The sequence below is a fragment of the Mustelus asterias genome, chromosome 8, assembly GCF_964213995.1.
Source record: "Mustelus asterias chromosome 8, sMusAst1.hap1.1, whole genome shotgun sequence".
Taxonomy (NCBI): Eukaryota; Metazoa; Chordata; class Chondrichthyes; order Carcharhiniformes; family Triakidae; genus Mustelus; species Mustelus asterias.
Genome location: NC_135808.1, coordinates 78,182,235 through 78,198,502, shown reverse-complemented (window position 1 = coordinate 78,198,502; position 16,268 = coordinate 78,182,235). Strand labels below are relative to the sequence as shown.

The window sequence follows — 16,268 nt, the reverse complement described above, 5'->3', positions numbered from 1 at the left end:
CACATACAGAAGTGGACAGGCTTTTGTAGATTGTGATATAATTTGGTCCAGGTGACACCTATAAGGAACACAAGTTTTACTGCTATTAAAATTAACATACTTGCGGATCCAGGAAATCTGAAGTAAAAACAAAAAGTGTTGTGAATACTCAGCAGTTCAGGCAGTATCTGTGGAGTGAGAAGCAGCGTTAACATTTCAGGTTGATGGTCTTTAGTCAGAACTTGTGTTTCTCTCACCATCCATGCTCCCAGACCTACTGAGCGTTCCCAGCATTTTCTGTTATTACATATTTCGTCATTTTGGTTTATGGCACCATTTTGACCTTTGAGATTCAGCTGCTGCCCTCCCTGCTGAATTTACATCTGAATAGAACTTGTATTAGCAATCGTAAGTTTTGTTTAGCTTAGTATTTGATTATATGATTACTTTTCTCTGTGGCATAATGTGAAATTATGTACCTCAGAGACTGCACGGTGACAGTATCTCATTTATAATATATTGGACCAAAGGAAATAGCCACACTTCTTCAGCCTTGACAGCTTTGTCTTATAGTTGCTTGTGAAGTGAGTGAAACATAATTTATTGATGCACGACTTGCATCTCAGCTGGCTAGCTATTATTGACAGCTGTTTGTAAATGATTATATTTAAGCACCATTTAGCTGAAGGCTGATTGATAAAACATTATTTTTATAATTAGAGCAGCTGAAATTTATCAAATGAAGCTGGCACAATCTGATTGTGAATTTAATTTTATTTAATGCATGGAAAGACTGAAAACACTGGAAACGATAAACAGAAAATTCTGGGAGTACATAGCAGATCATACAGCATCAGTAAAAACAAACGAGACACGTTAGTGTTTTGGGTTGCACTCAACATTAACTGATCTCTTCATGTTAGTGGCACCTTGTGGTTTGTATTTCTGGCATTTTCCATTGATATTTGATATGCGTATATGAATTGATATGTTGTGAATAATTTTCTATTATGTGCTGTTCAGTCTTTATAAAATGCTGTTTGGTTTATATTTTTTAGGTGTTGAAGGGAGATATTCGCCCTGCTATAGAGACGCATGAGATGTTGTACCAAGTTACGAAGAAACACAACTTCTTGCCAGAGGTAGCAGAGCTTTCCAGTACTTTCATTTGTTTGACTTTGTTTTGGTTCTTTAAGTCTTTTAATGTCAGTGGAGTTGCTTGTCAATAGATAAAGTCTGGAATATTTGACTTCTTTCTTTGACTTTTTATGTGTTGTCAATTTTTCAGTTGTGGTTTAACACGATCTCATCTGCCACATCTGCAACTGCATTTTGACAAAAGTCCCAGCCCTCTTCAACTGACACATTTTGCTCCCTTCAATGGGTGTTTCTTTTGACGTATTGGTGTCTAAATCTTTAACTGGTCTTTCTTTCCTTCATCTTACTGAATGTAGATGTTAAAAGGTGTAGGAAGAAATGGGTAGCTCCTTCAAATGCATGACCATGGCTTCCTTCTGTACTTTAGCATTCTATGATTTGGACAAGGGGCTTCTCACTCCCAAGTCAATTCCCTGAACCATGCCATCAGAAACAAACAGTGAGATACTAGTATAGGCAGTTTAGCTGCATGAAATATGGCTTCCGCATTTGCTGACATAACAGTGAATACGCTACGAAGTAATTTAGTCCAGACTAAGTACCTGGGGACACTTCTGTAAGATGTCTCTTTTTTATTTTTCTCTCCTGGGAAGGAAACAATGAAATATTTGTTTGTCAAGTGATTTCTTTCTCATCCCTTCCCTCTAATCTCTACCATCACGATCTTTTTTTCTCTTTCAGTAGTTAATTTATACTACACCATTAATGGTTTTCTGAACTTTAGTCTCTTATTCTCCTAAGCTCCAATTTTTTAACATTCATTCTTTGGAAATGGGTATTGCTGACAAGATCAGTATTTATTTTTTAGGTGCATTTTCTTGAACTGCTGCCATATTTATACTTTGCACTCTCGGGTTCCCTTATAGGTTCAGTAAGGATGACAGGTTTCTTTCCCTAAAGAATATTAGTGAGTCAGTGGGCTTTTAGAACAATCTTTCAGCTTCATGGCACTGATAGCAACGTTTTATTTTTGATTTCTATTATTCAAATTTTCAAACTACCATGGTAAAATTTGAACTGGCTTTCTTTGAAATATTCATCCAGGCTTCTGGATCGCTAGTCCAGTCACGGCCACTACACCACAATTCTCCTTAAATCTCCTACTGTAACAAATATTTTAAACCTTCAGTCTTTCTTTCTTCCTACAACCTTCAGACTGTAAAAATCCAAGCTTGTGGTCACCTTGCATTACTACCTGATTCTGGTTTGAGGTCAGATTTACTCTTTTCATTCTTGCTGCTGCTTTTCACTGAGCCTTAGCCTTTCACAAAACTTCTTAATTTAAGAGAAATGTTTTAATGTTTCCGAATAAAGTTGTTGGAGAAGAAACTTATAAGAATACCTGTTACGGGGCTAGTGTCGCAGTGAGGGAGTTTTATAAATTCAAGTTTAACTGTTCCAAGTTAATTAACGGACTAAATTTATAAACAAACTGCAAATAACTTGTGTATCAAGTGATGTGACTAGTATTTGATGTCTAAAATTGGAGAAGTGTTAAATTATTTTTGAAAGAAGGGGAATCTGAGCATTGTTCTGTAAAATCAGAATTTCCTCATTGGAAGTGTTTGACCTTGTTTTTCTAGGCTTTTACCACTGATTTTAGGGTTCACTGGGCTCAGCATCCTCTCCGACCTGAATTTGCTGAAAGTACCTACTTCCTATACAAGGTAATTTTCTGTTTTAATCTGATAGAATGTTATATCTTTATAAAGAAACATATTTCTATTTTATTTGATTGGTATATAAAAGGTGCAAGAATTCCAACAAAATATGGTGTCAATGGGCAAGTAGCTGACATGAATCTTTTTGAATATTGATCTGATGCGAGTGTACGTGTCCGTTATCATTACAAACAGGCTACGGGTGACAAATATTACCTTGAGGTGGGCAAGACCATCATTGAGAACCTGAATAAGTATGCTCGTGTACCATGCGGCTTTGCAGCAATGAAAGATGTTCGCACAGGAAGCCACGAAGACAGGTCAGAACTTTTCCCATCTATTATTGGTAGTTTATGTTCAGAAAAAAGTTATTTTACCAGAGAAAGGAAACTTAGTGCAATCCACAGAAATATATGAATGAAGGTAGTTGAAGCTGTAGAATAATTTCTTTCTCAAGTAGTTTCTTCTTTCACTCCAATCATAGTTATTCTTCTGGACAGCAACCATTCTAAATCTCCAGAGACATCCAACAACTCTCTTCTAACTTCAGCTATGGGTTCAGTCAGTGAGCAGTTCCTTGCGTAGTGACACTGATCATTATTTCTGAGTCTGAATGCCAATTAGAGTTTCTGGGCTGGGGAAATTCCATTCCAAGCAAAAAAGTCACAAAATTCAGAATCTTGTTCAACCGTTTTGATAAAATTTGTTGCCATCGGTGTATCTCCCTCTGGAGATACTCATTGATGGACATGACTTTGGAAGAGGTATAGCTAAAGCAAAGTTTATGCAACCTGCCCTGGTATCACTTCCAAATCCAACATATCCTCTCTCAGGTCCATTACCCAAAACTGAGCCCAGTATTCTAGATTGGGCATAACCAAGGCTTTGTAAACTGAAGCATCATTTTCCCACTTTTGAATTCCAATCTCCTTGAGATAAAGGCCTTTGTTTCATGCTCGTTAGGTTTTAGTGATTTGTGTGCATGGGCATCTAGACTCCATTGTTTCTCAACAGCAAGAAAACCTTTCCGTTTTATCTTTCTCAGGTCCTTTGAGATTGACCACACAATTCCCTCATTTAACTCCCACCAGCCATAGCTTTACCCACTTTCTTAGCCTATGTCCCTTTTTTTTTCTTCCTATTTACACAATTTGCTGCGCCTCCTAACTTGGTGTCATCTGCAAATTTGGATATACAGCTTTCTATTTTTTTCATTCGAGTCTTTAATAGATATGATGAAAAGCGGCACAGTAGTACAGTGGTTAGCACTGCTGCTTCACAGCGCCGGGGACCCGGGTTGGATTCCTGGCTTGGGTCACTGTCTGTGTGGGTTTCCTCCGGGTGCTCTGGTTTCCTCCCACGTCTGAAAGATGTGCTGATTAGGTGCATTGACCCGAACAGGCGCCGGACTGTGGCGACAAGGGGAATTTCACAATAATTTCATTGCAATGTTAATGTAAGTCTTACTTGTGACTAATAAATAAAATAATAAAGCTGAGGCACCAGGCACATCCCTGGAAAATAGTGCTTGTCACATTCTGTCAATCAGCCTGTGTTACTTTTATCCTTATTCTCTACCTCTAATTCAATGTGCTCTCAGTTTTGCTAATAATATCTTGCGCAGAACTTTATTAAATGTCATGTCTCAATTGTGTGTTGTGTGGCTGCTAAACGCGTCTTTGCCCAAGTTTGAAAGTGACAGCTACCAAAGCAATGTCATAAAAAAAATCCATCATTTTCATCGCTCTTGTCATCGATTTGGAATGACTTTCTAATGGTTTCTCTTCTCTTTTACACAGAATGGATTCCTTTTTCTTGGCTGAAATGTTTAAATATCTGTACCTGCTCTTTGCGGAGAAAGATGATGTCCTCTTTGATGTTGAGGATTATATCTTCACCACTGAGGCCCATCTATTGCCACTTTGGCTCTCTACAAACTTTACCAAGAATAGGAATAACCAGGTAGGTTCTGTGGAGAAGGACACGGGTGCCTCTGAGCAAAAGATAACAATGGGTGTGATAATATAGAAAGATTTACTGGACTTTGTGTGCAGCCTGGATACAGTATGCTCCATCTGAGCAAATTCAATTGGTGGTTGAAATATACATATCAAATTGTTTTTGCTTTTTCAGTGCAACCTAATTTTACTCTGTGATTTTCAATAATGTGTACAGCTTTGACTAGTTAGGCCGATATGAATCCAAATACAATTTTCTCCCCTGCCCACTGGATGGTATTTTTACCTATTGAGCTGCATGTGGTTAATGAGTTGGTGTAAAAAGCAACTCCACAATACTTTTGAAGTGTGGGAGAGCTGATGGGGTGGAGTGCGTGTGTGTGTGTGTGTGCGCCGAGAGAGGGGATGGGGGGGGGTTGTTACCACTGTACCAACGTGCTGCCCACAAATGTATGAGTATGATACGATTGACAGGTTCTCCACCCATAAACCAGTTTCACTGACAGACTTGGCTTCCTGTTAGGAACAGTGTAGAGGAGGCGGCAGGATTAGGTATGTCTGCATCCTGGCGAATCAAGTTTTGCAGACATTGGTGGCAATAATCAAACCTGGTTTCAGAGGTGAGGGTGGTGTTGGAAACCCAGGCATAAGAGAGCAGTGAAGGAGGAGCAGTGCAGTAGCATTGCTGCCTCACAGCTCCAGGGACCTAGCCTTGAGTGACTGTGTGGAATTGCACATTTTCCCCATGTCTGCGTGGGTTTCCTCTGGGTGCTTCAGTTTCCTCCCACAGTCCAAAGATGTGCAAGATGGGTGGATTGGTCATGCTAAATTGCCCTTTAGTGTTCCAAGATGTGTAGGTTGGATGGAATTGACCACGGTAAATGTGGGGGATTGCAGGGATAGGATGGGGGACAGGGCCTGGGTACGATACTCTCTCAGAGTTGGTGCAGACTCGATGGACCAAATGGCCTCTTCAGAACTGTAGGGATTCTATGAGGAAGGACTTGAGAAATTGAAGGCTTTGGTGGTTGAAGCTGTCTGAGGCCTCGTAGCTGGGGAGTATCCGGGGTCTTGGTAGGAAGGTGGAGGAGATTGGAAGAGTGGGGGCAGGGCGGAGGAGTTTGCTGTCCCTGCTGGCATGCTAGATCCAGCAAATAGGAAATTACTTGCCTCCTGGATTTGACAGACCTCGACTGGGTTTAGCTGCCAGATTTCCAAAGTCTCAGAGAAACCCAGCCGTCAGCAGTTAAATTTCAAATGGAGAATAGCAATGAGCCACATGCAACTTCATTATCATTTTTAAAGTGCCAACCTGCCACCTCGGAGCAGGAAAGGGGAGGAGTGGAGATAGATTTCAGGCAGAATTCGGGTTTGAGCACTTTAACTAGTACCTGATCCAAACCCATCTGTATTTTGGAGTTAAATCTCCCCTCGTAGCATAAGTGAGGAAACTTGCTGCAATTTTCTATTGAGACTGTCCCATGATTTATGAGGAAAAAAATCCTATGCAAAAAAACTTAATGCATCTTGTTCTTTGAATGCTCTCTGACCTGCATGTCTGGTATATTCTGTACATTGAACAAAATCTTGTAACCAATGTTCGTTATCAGCTAGACAATTTAAAACCTACTGTCTTAGTGGAAAAAAAGTACATGGCATCAACTAATGTGTATTTATATTATTCCATTTCACCAAATAATGCAACTGCTGCGCTTAGTATGTTAGGACAGGAACTTCCTTGTATATATTTTAATGTGTTAGGGCATGGGGGAAATATAAAAGGAGGGATATCTATACTGCAAAGATAATACCATTGCTGTTGGATTTGATTCTGCAAGTGACTGTCCCTTTAAAATCTACCTCTAATAACAATACCCAGAGCTCTTACAATACCTTTGGAGCGAAGTTGCATTCCTGCATCTTGTCTATGTTATTACTGGCAGAAAAGTGAAACAGCTCCTGCTGGCTGCATGGACAGTTTGGGTTAGGCAGTGAACAAGTAGAGGACTCACCCTACCATTTATCTGTCTATATAAGCCTTTCCAGGCATTGGGGAAGGACTTGCCAGATGCACAAAAATGTTTTTCACTGCCTGTATGTGTGTAATCAGAATTTATGTGTAGAACGGAAGACTGTGTGTGATTTTGGAAGAGCTCTGGTGCACCGTTTTGAAATCGCACTGAACACAGGAGCACTTCTGCAACAAATTTCAATCATTGAACCAAGTCGGGTGTCCTAAACATCAAACATTACCATTGGACAATGCAACTACAGAAGATCGTGAGCTCTGGCTAGGAATGGACGCATGTGCTGTGCACTCCTTCTACAAAACTCCACAGAAAAATCCTGATGGATTTGAATCACAAGAAAATATGACTGACCCAATATGTACTGCCGATTTCCTCAGCCTGTTGACATCATTCCTGATGTAGAGTGGCTGCTGCCTTCCAGAGATTCTCATTACAAGTCACTTGAATGCATGGCATCACAGAAGTAAACAAGCTTCTTGACCAAAACAAAATCGTCTCCTCCTGGATCTCCACTAATGAGTTCTAGTCTATTCTCAGAAGTGTCCTTCATGTCATCAGATGACACACAAAGCTTGCATTAATCTTGGGATATAACATGGACCACCCATTCTCAGGAAATTGAGTGTAGCACAGAAGCTGAATGCACAGCTTTTATTAAATCTTATCCAACACTGACTTTGAAAATGTCCCCTTTCCTTGGCTACTTGGTTATTGGTGTAAAATAAGTGTGCATCTTGGTCATGCTCTTCCAAATGGAGATCTTGGAGCGAATCAAAGCCATGAAGTTTCTCTATTCCCCTACAGCAAACTGCGCTTCACCTCAACCTTCTCACAATAGGGAGATTATTCATAACCATCACTTCACAAAGGTGCTTCCATCAGCCTTGTGTGCACACCTGCACATACACCCACATCATTTCAAATATGAACATTCACCAATATGTGAAAGTGAAGCATGGGTCATGCCTGAAGCTAGGAAAGTAGGAACAGCAATGGGTTCCCTTCCTCGAGCTTCATTCAGCCAAAGGCAAACTACTGAACAAGCAAGTCCCAAACCCCACCATTCATTGATTCTTTTTTGTCTCCTCCTAGACGGCAGGTTACATAGATTTGGATGACAGCAACTTTGACTGGTCTTGCCCTAATACACAGGTTCTGTTTCCAAATGATCCCTCTTATGCTAACAGCATTCGTGAACCTTTTAAAAACGTGGTGGACAAAACTTGCCCAAAGGCCAACATTCGACAGTAAGAATTACTTCTATTCCTAAACCCTGAGATTGTGTGTGCAAAATTTGATTAACGTTTGGTCTTTTCCAATTGGCTTTATTTTTGAATAAATTACTCAGACTTAAATGATCATTAAACACTTCACCAGTGCATATCATTATTATACTGAGTTGTATGTGTTTACAAGTAGCCTATTATAAAACTAAGGACATTTCTACATTAGCAATCATTTAATGTGTTATATCTTGTTTCTGCAAGTGTACTGCTTTCCAAGTTAGTTTTATTTTGAGCACACTATTCAAACAAAGGCATTTTCAATAATAGAGGAAACAACATGGCTTAGTATAGTAAGGTACACTGGGGACCTGTGTTTCAGTATAGAGTGAACTTATTTTTAATTTGTATTAAATAATGATTATGTTTTTATTGAATTGATGGGTTGATAATGTAACAGCGGTGCAATAGTATATATCTTTTTTCCAGTTCTTTTATCGGACTTGGGATGAATTTGTTTATATTTGTGCAAATCTAATTCAAGTTGAAGTGAATGAGTATTCCTATATAAGGGTTAGTTCATTGGCTATGCGACAGTAGTTTTCTAAAGGGGCATAATATTCAGAATGGTTCATTATTTTATGTTATTTTATATTATTTTGCTGATGGGAATTAAATTCCATGTGTGTTTGTGTTTTTGTTGCAGAGAGGTAGGTGGTGATGAGCCTGGGACCAGGTCACATCTGAGGGCCAGAGATTTTATGGCCAACAATCCTGAACACCTCGAGTTATTGAAGAAAATGGGAGTCAGCTTAATTCATCTGAAGGATGGCAGAGTCCAGTTGGTTCAGCATGCAAACCAGGTGAAGTTGCTGCTGTATCATGTAGCCATAGAGTGGGTAAAGAGGCCAACTAAAATATTAATTCAAAGGGAAATGATAGAATGAATGAAAATAGGTGGAATATCATTTGTTAAATGTAAGAAAAACAGAGTACGTAAAATTTTGTGGGTGTCAGTTGCATCAGGAGTATTCTCCTCTCTTTTACAACAGGAGGGCCAAGTTAGGGAATCAAAATGAAAAAGAGGAAATATGTGCAAACCTACTTGCAAGCAAATGTGGAGGAAAATTAAATAGTATTTAAACTATCAATTGGACACTGCATCTTCAAGAGATGAAGGTGAAAGCTAGAATGCCAAGTTGCTACAGTATTGTCTTTTCTATCAAGGGAAGAATAAATCCTGTAACGAATGAACAACATATTGCTTTTCTCCTCCCTCAGGCAGCCAGTGCCCATGATGCTGAGGATGGCCTGCGTTTTATGCAGGAGATGATTGAATTGTCGAGTCAGCAACAAAAGGAACAGCTGCCTCCTCGAGCTGTCCAAATTATTTCCCACCCGTTCCTTGGTAGAATGGTGCTTACTGCTGGACCAGCACAGTTTGGAACGGAGCTTTCTAAAATTACCAGTGGGGTATGGATCCACTAAAACTGATCATTGTTTAAATATTCACATATTATACTTACCAGTTTAAAAATATTTAGACTATCATACAGTTAAAATGTGTTACAATAATTTGATTTATCTAAGAGATCAATCTAGTAAATATTTTATCTTTTCCATATTTAATACCTTTAAATTTATTTAACAACCTTCTTAAAATATGCATGTGACATTGCTTTTCTATATGTTGCGGCAAAAATATATATTTTTTTAATGGATACTTTGCTCTTAAATATTATTTAAATGAATTAAGGGCTGTTCTGCAGTCAACACAAGTGAAGTGAAAATAATTCAGACTGTTGCAATCTGCAAGTTGCTTTTCTGAGAGTATTAAGACACATTGTTGGGATCGTGACAATGAAGCTTTAGTGTCCAATCTTGAAGTTGATGATGGGTGTTGAGAAGTGAAAAGGTACATATTTCTCCATCACTGGCAAAAATCTGAATTGTTTTTTAAAAGAACCAATGTGTATTATCCCGTATTTTTGCTGACTTATTTTACACATAGACAGAAGATATAAAATGCAGTATTTATCATATTGGGGGATGTGGCCTTGGACCTATTCATTAGCACTTTGTAGCATAAACATATTAGCTGGTTTTCAGGAACATCAGTTTGTATTTTTCTCTCCCCCAGCTAACCCATGTAGAACAGCATGCAGCAGTTGATGTTCTTGCAGCCCTCTCCCAGAAGTGCCGTACAGAATACATATAAGCTGCTGTCCAATATTTCCCTCCCTCCCTTCTGGGATCAGCAAATGTTTGTACATACAAATGGGCATCTTGTAGGGACAAAAATATTGCACCTATAAATAATTCCAACAGCACCCTCTTCAGGCGTTATTACTTCATCACAATTCACCTCAGCTAAGCTGATCCTGATAGCAACACAACATTCCAGTGCACCACTTCTGTTATAAAGGCCCCTCCCACCTTTCCATAAACTTGCAGTTGTTTTGGGATGCTTTTTTATTTTTATTTAGTTTTCTTGCTTTACTGCCAATCATGAATTATTCTATGGTAATATTTGAAGATATAATTATTTTTCTGCTCTCTCACACAGCACATTCAATGCAGACGCTCACAATAGTGTGAGTTAGTAATCATCATTTGTATTTTATAACTGTCCTTTAGACTTCTCATGTGAACTATTGATATAAAGACCTTCCTGTTGCTAAGGACATTCCTAAATCTTCTTTACTAGAAGACAAATGATTTTTCTTTCTACTATTGTCCATGACTGGTACAGCCAATGTTGGTTGGGTACAAAACTGGCTAAATGTATCAGTTCGTTTCCAACAATCTAGTGTATATACCAGAAGTTCTGCAGTATTTGAATTTTGCCAGAACGTTGGTACTCTATATTTTTGATAGAAGCACACCACAATTCTGACTTTTAAACTATTTCAGTTGTATTTATCAAATTAAGTAATTGCACCAGTTTGAGAATAATGAATACACCACGGAAGAATTATACCCACTGCGTCATCTAGTTTGCAGGACGTTGCAAAGTGAGGACCAGGTGGTGCATCATTTCACCTTTAAAACATCAGTTCAAACCCAGCTGAATTGATCTGTTGGCTGTAAGAAGCCTACCTGTGCAATCTTAAACCACTTTTTAACGAGCACTGACCTCCAGCATAAAGCAGCACATAGTTGGCACTAAACTAGTCATCTTGTTTATAAATTTCATTACCTGGTTTTGGAGAAATGTCACATTGTTGCAGTTTTAGATTCTCTCCTGGAATTGAAGCTGAAGTGTATTACTGGGACAGAGCATTGGGAGCTTTATTCTACATTGAAATTGCGCTGTATCCCATTAATTTGCATATACCTCAAGTTGCTGCTACCCATAGGTCTACATGTTTTGGCTTAGGATTCATCCACGAGTGACGTAATAGTGGCACAACAAACCCTTCCAAATTCCCATGGGCAGAATGGTCAAACTGGGTTTGAAGGCATCTGGAAGGAGAGTGTTTCTTTGGATTCTAATTGATCTCTAATAGTGTGATAATCACATGAAACTGAGAGTTGAATTTTACAGGTTCATTGTAATGTGGAGCGGGCCAGTAAAATGTGGCGAGCCATTGACTTTAGCGGGACTGTAAAATCCCACATGCATAATATTCTGTCCTAAGAATTTATTGTATTACAAAATCTTTTAAATTCAAAGTGGTATCATGTTGTCATTGGATCAGTACAAAACCAACAACCTTTTAAACAGTTTTGATAAAAGAACTCATTAAATACTTGTCTGTAATGTTGGATAACTGATGGCCATGCTTTTAAGTATAAGGTAAAGTCTGTACAAAGAAAATCATTTTCATAGGTGTTATTACCTTTGTAAGTTTAAATGTTTTAACACTTATACAAGCGAGTTAAACTCTGCCAAGGTTCTCCCAATCACCACAGTGACGCAAGACCACTGTTACCGCAGTGGATCAGGAGAGTGCCTGTGGGAATTGTACATCCCAGTGTCTACTTCAGTCGTATCTCCAGATCCTGATCCGCTTTCTGTAAATCTATTTCAGTTGTAAAGGTCTGATGGATTCTGCACACCCATCATTATTCATCACTTAAAGATCAACAAATGGGAGATCTGGTTGTGCGAGACTGACTAACAGGACTCTAAGTTTGTTCTCCCTTATTCCTGCCACAGGTCTCTCAGGCTGAGAACTGAAGAGGGTTGTCCATTGGACCTTATTGGAATCAGATATATTGGAATTGAAAATCTGCCAGATTATTGCTCAGTCCCCTCAAAACAGTCTTTCCTTCAATTGTACTTTAATATGACAATATAGACTAACTATAAAGAAAACTTCTGCTGTGGAAAAAACTGATCATGCCTTTCTTGTTTGGGTTTCTAAATGCTCTATAGGTACGGGGTTTTGTTGCTAAATGTGAACCCTATAATGGCTGTTCAGAGATAACAAATCCTGAATCGATAAAGGGAAAAATTGCGCTGATGCAACGAGGCCATTGCATGTTTGCTGAGAAGGCACGGAATGCACAGAAAGCTGGGGCTGTAGGTGGAATTGTCATTGGTAAGGAATGCAACTCTTATTTTCACCCCAATCATGATATAATACTTTGTTTATTTATATACTGTTGCAAGGAGAAAATTAACACCCACACCAGACTGCTGCAGAAGTTGAATTACGGTCAGATTTATTATGTATTAGTGTTGTGAAATGAAGATTTAATCACAGAATCTTTACAATGCAGAAGCATGCCATTTGGCCCATCGAGTCTGCACTGGCATTTTACCTAGTCACAGTCCCCTGCTTTATCCCTGTAACCTTGCATATTTGTTTGCTTTTGAATACCTCGATCAAACCTGATATTAACATGACATAATATTCAATTTATAAGCTACATCTTCATTCTAATTTTATTTTAATGATCTTCATTCGCAATGTAATTTATACACACGTTTTTATAGCATGCCATCACCAGAGACACAAATGGTAATCTCTGTGATGCATTATCCCTTCTAGTCCTCTTCAACCTCACTACAGGCTTCCCAAACAGTCATCCATACCACTCTTTCCCAATACCACAGCTCACTTGCTTTCACTCTTGCTTATACAGTCATGTCCAGCAATGTCTGTACATCCCATCTCTGCATTGTTATCTTTAGAATCTCCCAAGGACCTATCTTAGGCTGCCCTCCTCTTCCACGTCTACAAGCTTTGTCCTGGTGACATTATCTCTGGATTTGAGGTCAGGTGATGACACCCCAGCTCTACCTCTCACTACTTCTCTTGAACCTTTCATTATCACTCTGCTGTCAGCCTGCTTTTCCAAAATCCAATCTTCAAGCTCCAGTTCCTTTGGCTAGACACTGGGAAAGCCAACGACATCAACTCCTACTGTAAACTCCTGCATCCTTGCCAATGACTCTATCCCACCCCCTGCTTCCCCTTCCACCTTGGGCTGAGGCAGAACTTCACCCCCCTCCCATTCAACCTTGAACTAAGCTTCCTCTACCCCCAAAGCAACAACTGCTTCCACCCTTACCTCAGCCCAACTGCTGCTGAAACCCTCATGCCTTTGCTAGCTTCAGATTTGATGATTCCAATGCTTTAATTGGCTAATATCGTATCTTGCATCCTCAGTAAACTTCAACTCCTCTAAAATGTTCCTATCCTGTAGCAATTCCCAATCACTCATCCCTGTGCTTGTTAAATCTTCATTTCCTCCCACAGTCCAAAAATGTGCGGGTTAGGAGGATTGGCTGTGCTAAAATTGCCCCTTAGTGCCAGGGGGACTAGCTAGGCTAAATGCATGGGATTATGGGGATAGGGCCTGGGTGGGGTTGTAGTCGGTGCAGATTTGATGGGCCGAATGGCCACCACCTGCACTGTAGGATTCGATGATCCTGGGAGCGTTTCAAGATCACCCCAGGTGCCTGAAATGTAAACTGTTTCAAACCTGCAGAACTAACATGCCTCACCATAATGATCTCAAATTTGACTAAAGAAATAACATCGAATGTGAAGATTGAGAGGGAGCAGATTACCCTACAACCCTCACCTGTTGGCTGTATCATGTAGAAAAATAAAAATCTTGAGTAGACCCAGAGGATTTTGCATGTCCAGGTGTACACACTGCAGCTGTTTTAACTGAGTTTGCTATTGGACAGATGACAATGAAGGAAGCAGCAGTGACACGGCTCCCCTCTTCCAGATGGCTGGTGATGGAAGGAACACCGATGATGTCACGATCCCAATGCTTTTCCTCTTTAATAAAGAAGGAAACATTATACTCAATGCCATGCAGGAGTACCAGGAAGTGGAAGTGCTGCTGTCGGATAAAGCAAAGGATAGAAGTGAGTTTTTAAACCAACAGTAAATAATCTTTCATTTTTAGATTACCCAAAGTAAATTGTCATCATGTTTAGCATTCTTTAAATGTAGGTAGTAATCTGAATTTGGAAAATTTATTTAAGCGGCAACCAATATTTTTTGAGGAGACTTTAGAGTGTTGACGAAGTTTTGGGACATTCTAAACTCCCCTGGACAACCTTTTTAAAAAAGCTTTCACAGTCACACATGGTCATACTAAAATAAACTCTTCTTTTTATAATAAAACCACTCAAATGTCAGCACTGGATTTATTACTAGATTGTTAACACAACACTGCAAATATTAACCCTTGTTGCTTTTTTTGCGTTTACTCCCATAGAATGTGGGCAACATTTATTTCCTATCCTTACTTATCCTTAGCTAGGCCATTTCAGAAGGCAGACAAGAACGGACATTTGTGAATCAGATAGGTTTTTATAGTAAGCTGCTAGTTACCTGGTCATCATTACTGATATTAGCTTTTTATTCCAAATTTATTTATTGACTAAAATTAAATTTCTCACTTGACATGGGGACATTTACATCCATGTTTCTGGATCATTAGTCCAGGCCTATGGATTACTAAATTTGGGGCGGCATAGTGGTTAGCACTGCTGCCTCACAACGCCAGGGACCCGTGTTCGATTCCCGGCTTGGGTCACTGTCTGTGTGGAGTTTGCATATTCTCCCTGTATCTGCGTAGGTTTCCTCTGGGTGCTCCGGTTTCCTCCCACAATCCAAAAATGTGTGGGTTAGGTTGATTTGGCCATGCTAAATTGCCCTTAAGTATCAGGGGAACTAGCTAAGGTAATGAGGATAGAGCCTGGGAGGGATTGTGGTTGATGCAGACTCGATGGGCCAAATGGCCTCCTTCTCCACTGTAGGGATTCTATGAAGTAAGATAGCCATTATTCCATTGTTCCTAGTTAGCACTGTCTTCATTTCTCTTCCAGTTCCACCTTCTGATTCCCAATTTCAACTTTTTTTTTAGCCTAATCTCTCTCAAAGTCTTTGTTTAGCTTTTGTGTGTCTTTGGGGTCTCTTAGTCAATTTTGGATTTGCAAGCTTGGTCACAAGGATTGGGGATGGATTTGTTTGGAAGAAAAAGTTTTTCTGTCAATTGTGGCACGTTATGTGAAAAATTAACATATTTGTTTTGTAGTTTAATCTCTAATCACAGCCATGTCCATTTTTTGTAAGCCTTGCAAGTTAAGGAGAATGTATGAAGTCATGAAACATGGAATTTCATAATGTTTTATATTGATTTTAGAAGGCATTGGTAAATTATATGGAGATTGCCCAAAGCTCCATTTTTTTTTCATGGTACCTCCTATGAAGGTAACCCTTGAGCAACTCTGGATTGTGGCCCATTGCAAAAAGTTAGCCTCGCATATATGAATAAAGGAGTTTTTTCACTTTACTGAAACTTCATTTATATAAATTCTACAGTACAAATAAAATAGAGGGACTTCTTTCAAAATTGAAGCAGATAAGAGTGTTAGTGAAGGGGGTTAACGTATCCTTATATAAGGATATTAGATGTTTCGGTGCCGGCATAGTGGGATGTTCCAGAGTCGTACTAATTGGTGCTGCCAGGATCACTACTTTCAGGACAACCAGACACCTTTTGCCAGATAAACGAATTACACCGACCAAACCGCACTGAATCTGTGAGGTTGGGAGCCATTGTCCAATCCTGCTGATTTTAAATGTTAACAAAATCATGCTGTATACATGCAGAATCCTGAATTGGGTGGTATAAATAAACTCACAAATGAACATGTGCACTTGCTGTTCATTTAGTGGGTTTAATAGTCACACTACTGAATGTATGTTCATGGGCCAAATTTAACCCATGGCCTGGAGTTACTATATATAGATAAATTATGTGTGTATGTGTTTCTTTAAA

At 39.3% G+C, this 16,268-nt stretch overlaps 1 protein-coding gene across 1 annotated transcript in view; it reads left to right on the top strand.

Annotated features, from left to right (window-relative positions):
- Nucleotides 1–16,268, top strand: part of edem3 (ER degradation enhancer, mannosidase alpha-like 3) — a 76,471-nt gene that overhangs the window by 53,780 nt on the left and 6,423 nt on the right. Inside the window, exons 11-19 of the mRNA XM_078218312.1 lie at nucleotides 1,038–1,121; nucleotides 2,721–2,804; nucleotides 2,994–3,118; nucleotides 4,598–4,760; nucleotides 7,879–8,033; nucleotides 8,716–8,872; nucleotides 9,291–9,482; nucleotides 12,391–12,556; nucleotides 14,158–14,343. Of these exons, the coding sequence (XP_078074438.1) occupies nucleotides 1,038–1,121; nucleotides 2,721–2,804; nucleotides 2,994–3,118; nucleotides 4,598–4,760; nucleotides 7,879–8,033; nucleotides 8,716–8,872; nucleotides 9,291–9,482; nucleotides 12,391–12,556; nucleotides 14,158–14,343 (1,312 nt within the window). The remainder of the gene's footprint in view (nucleotides 1–1,037; nucleotides 1,122–2,720; nucleotides 2,805–2,993; nucleotides 3,119–4,597; nucleotides 4,761–7,878; nucleotides 8,034–8,715; nucleotides 8,873–9,290; nucleotides 9,483–12,390; nucleotides 12,557–14,157; nucleotides 14,344–16,268) is intronic.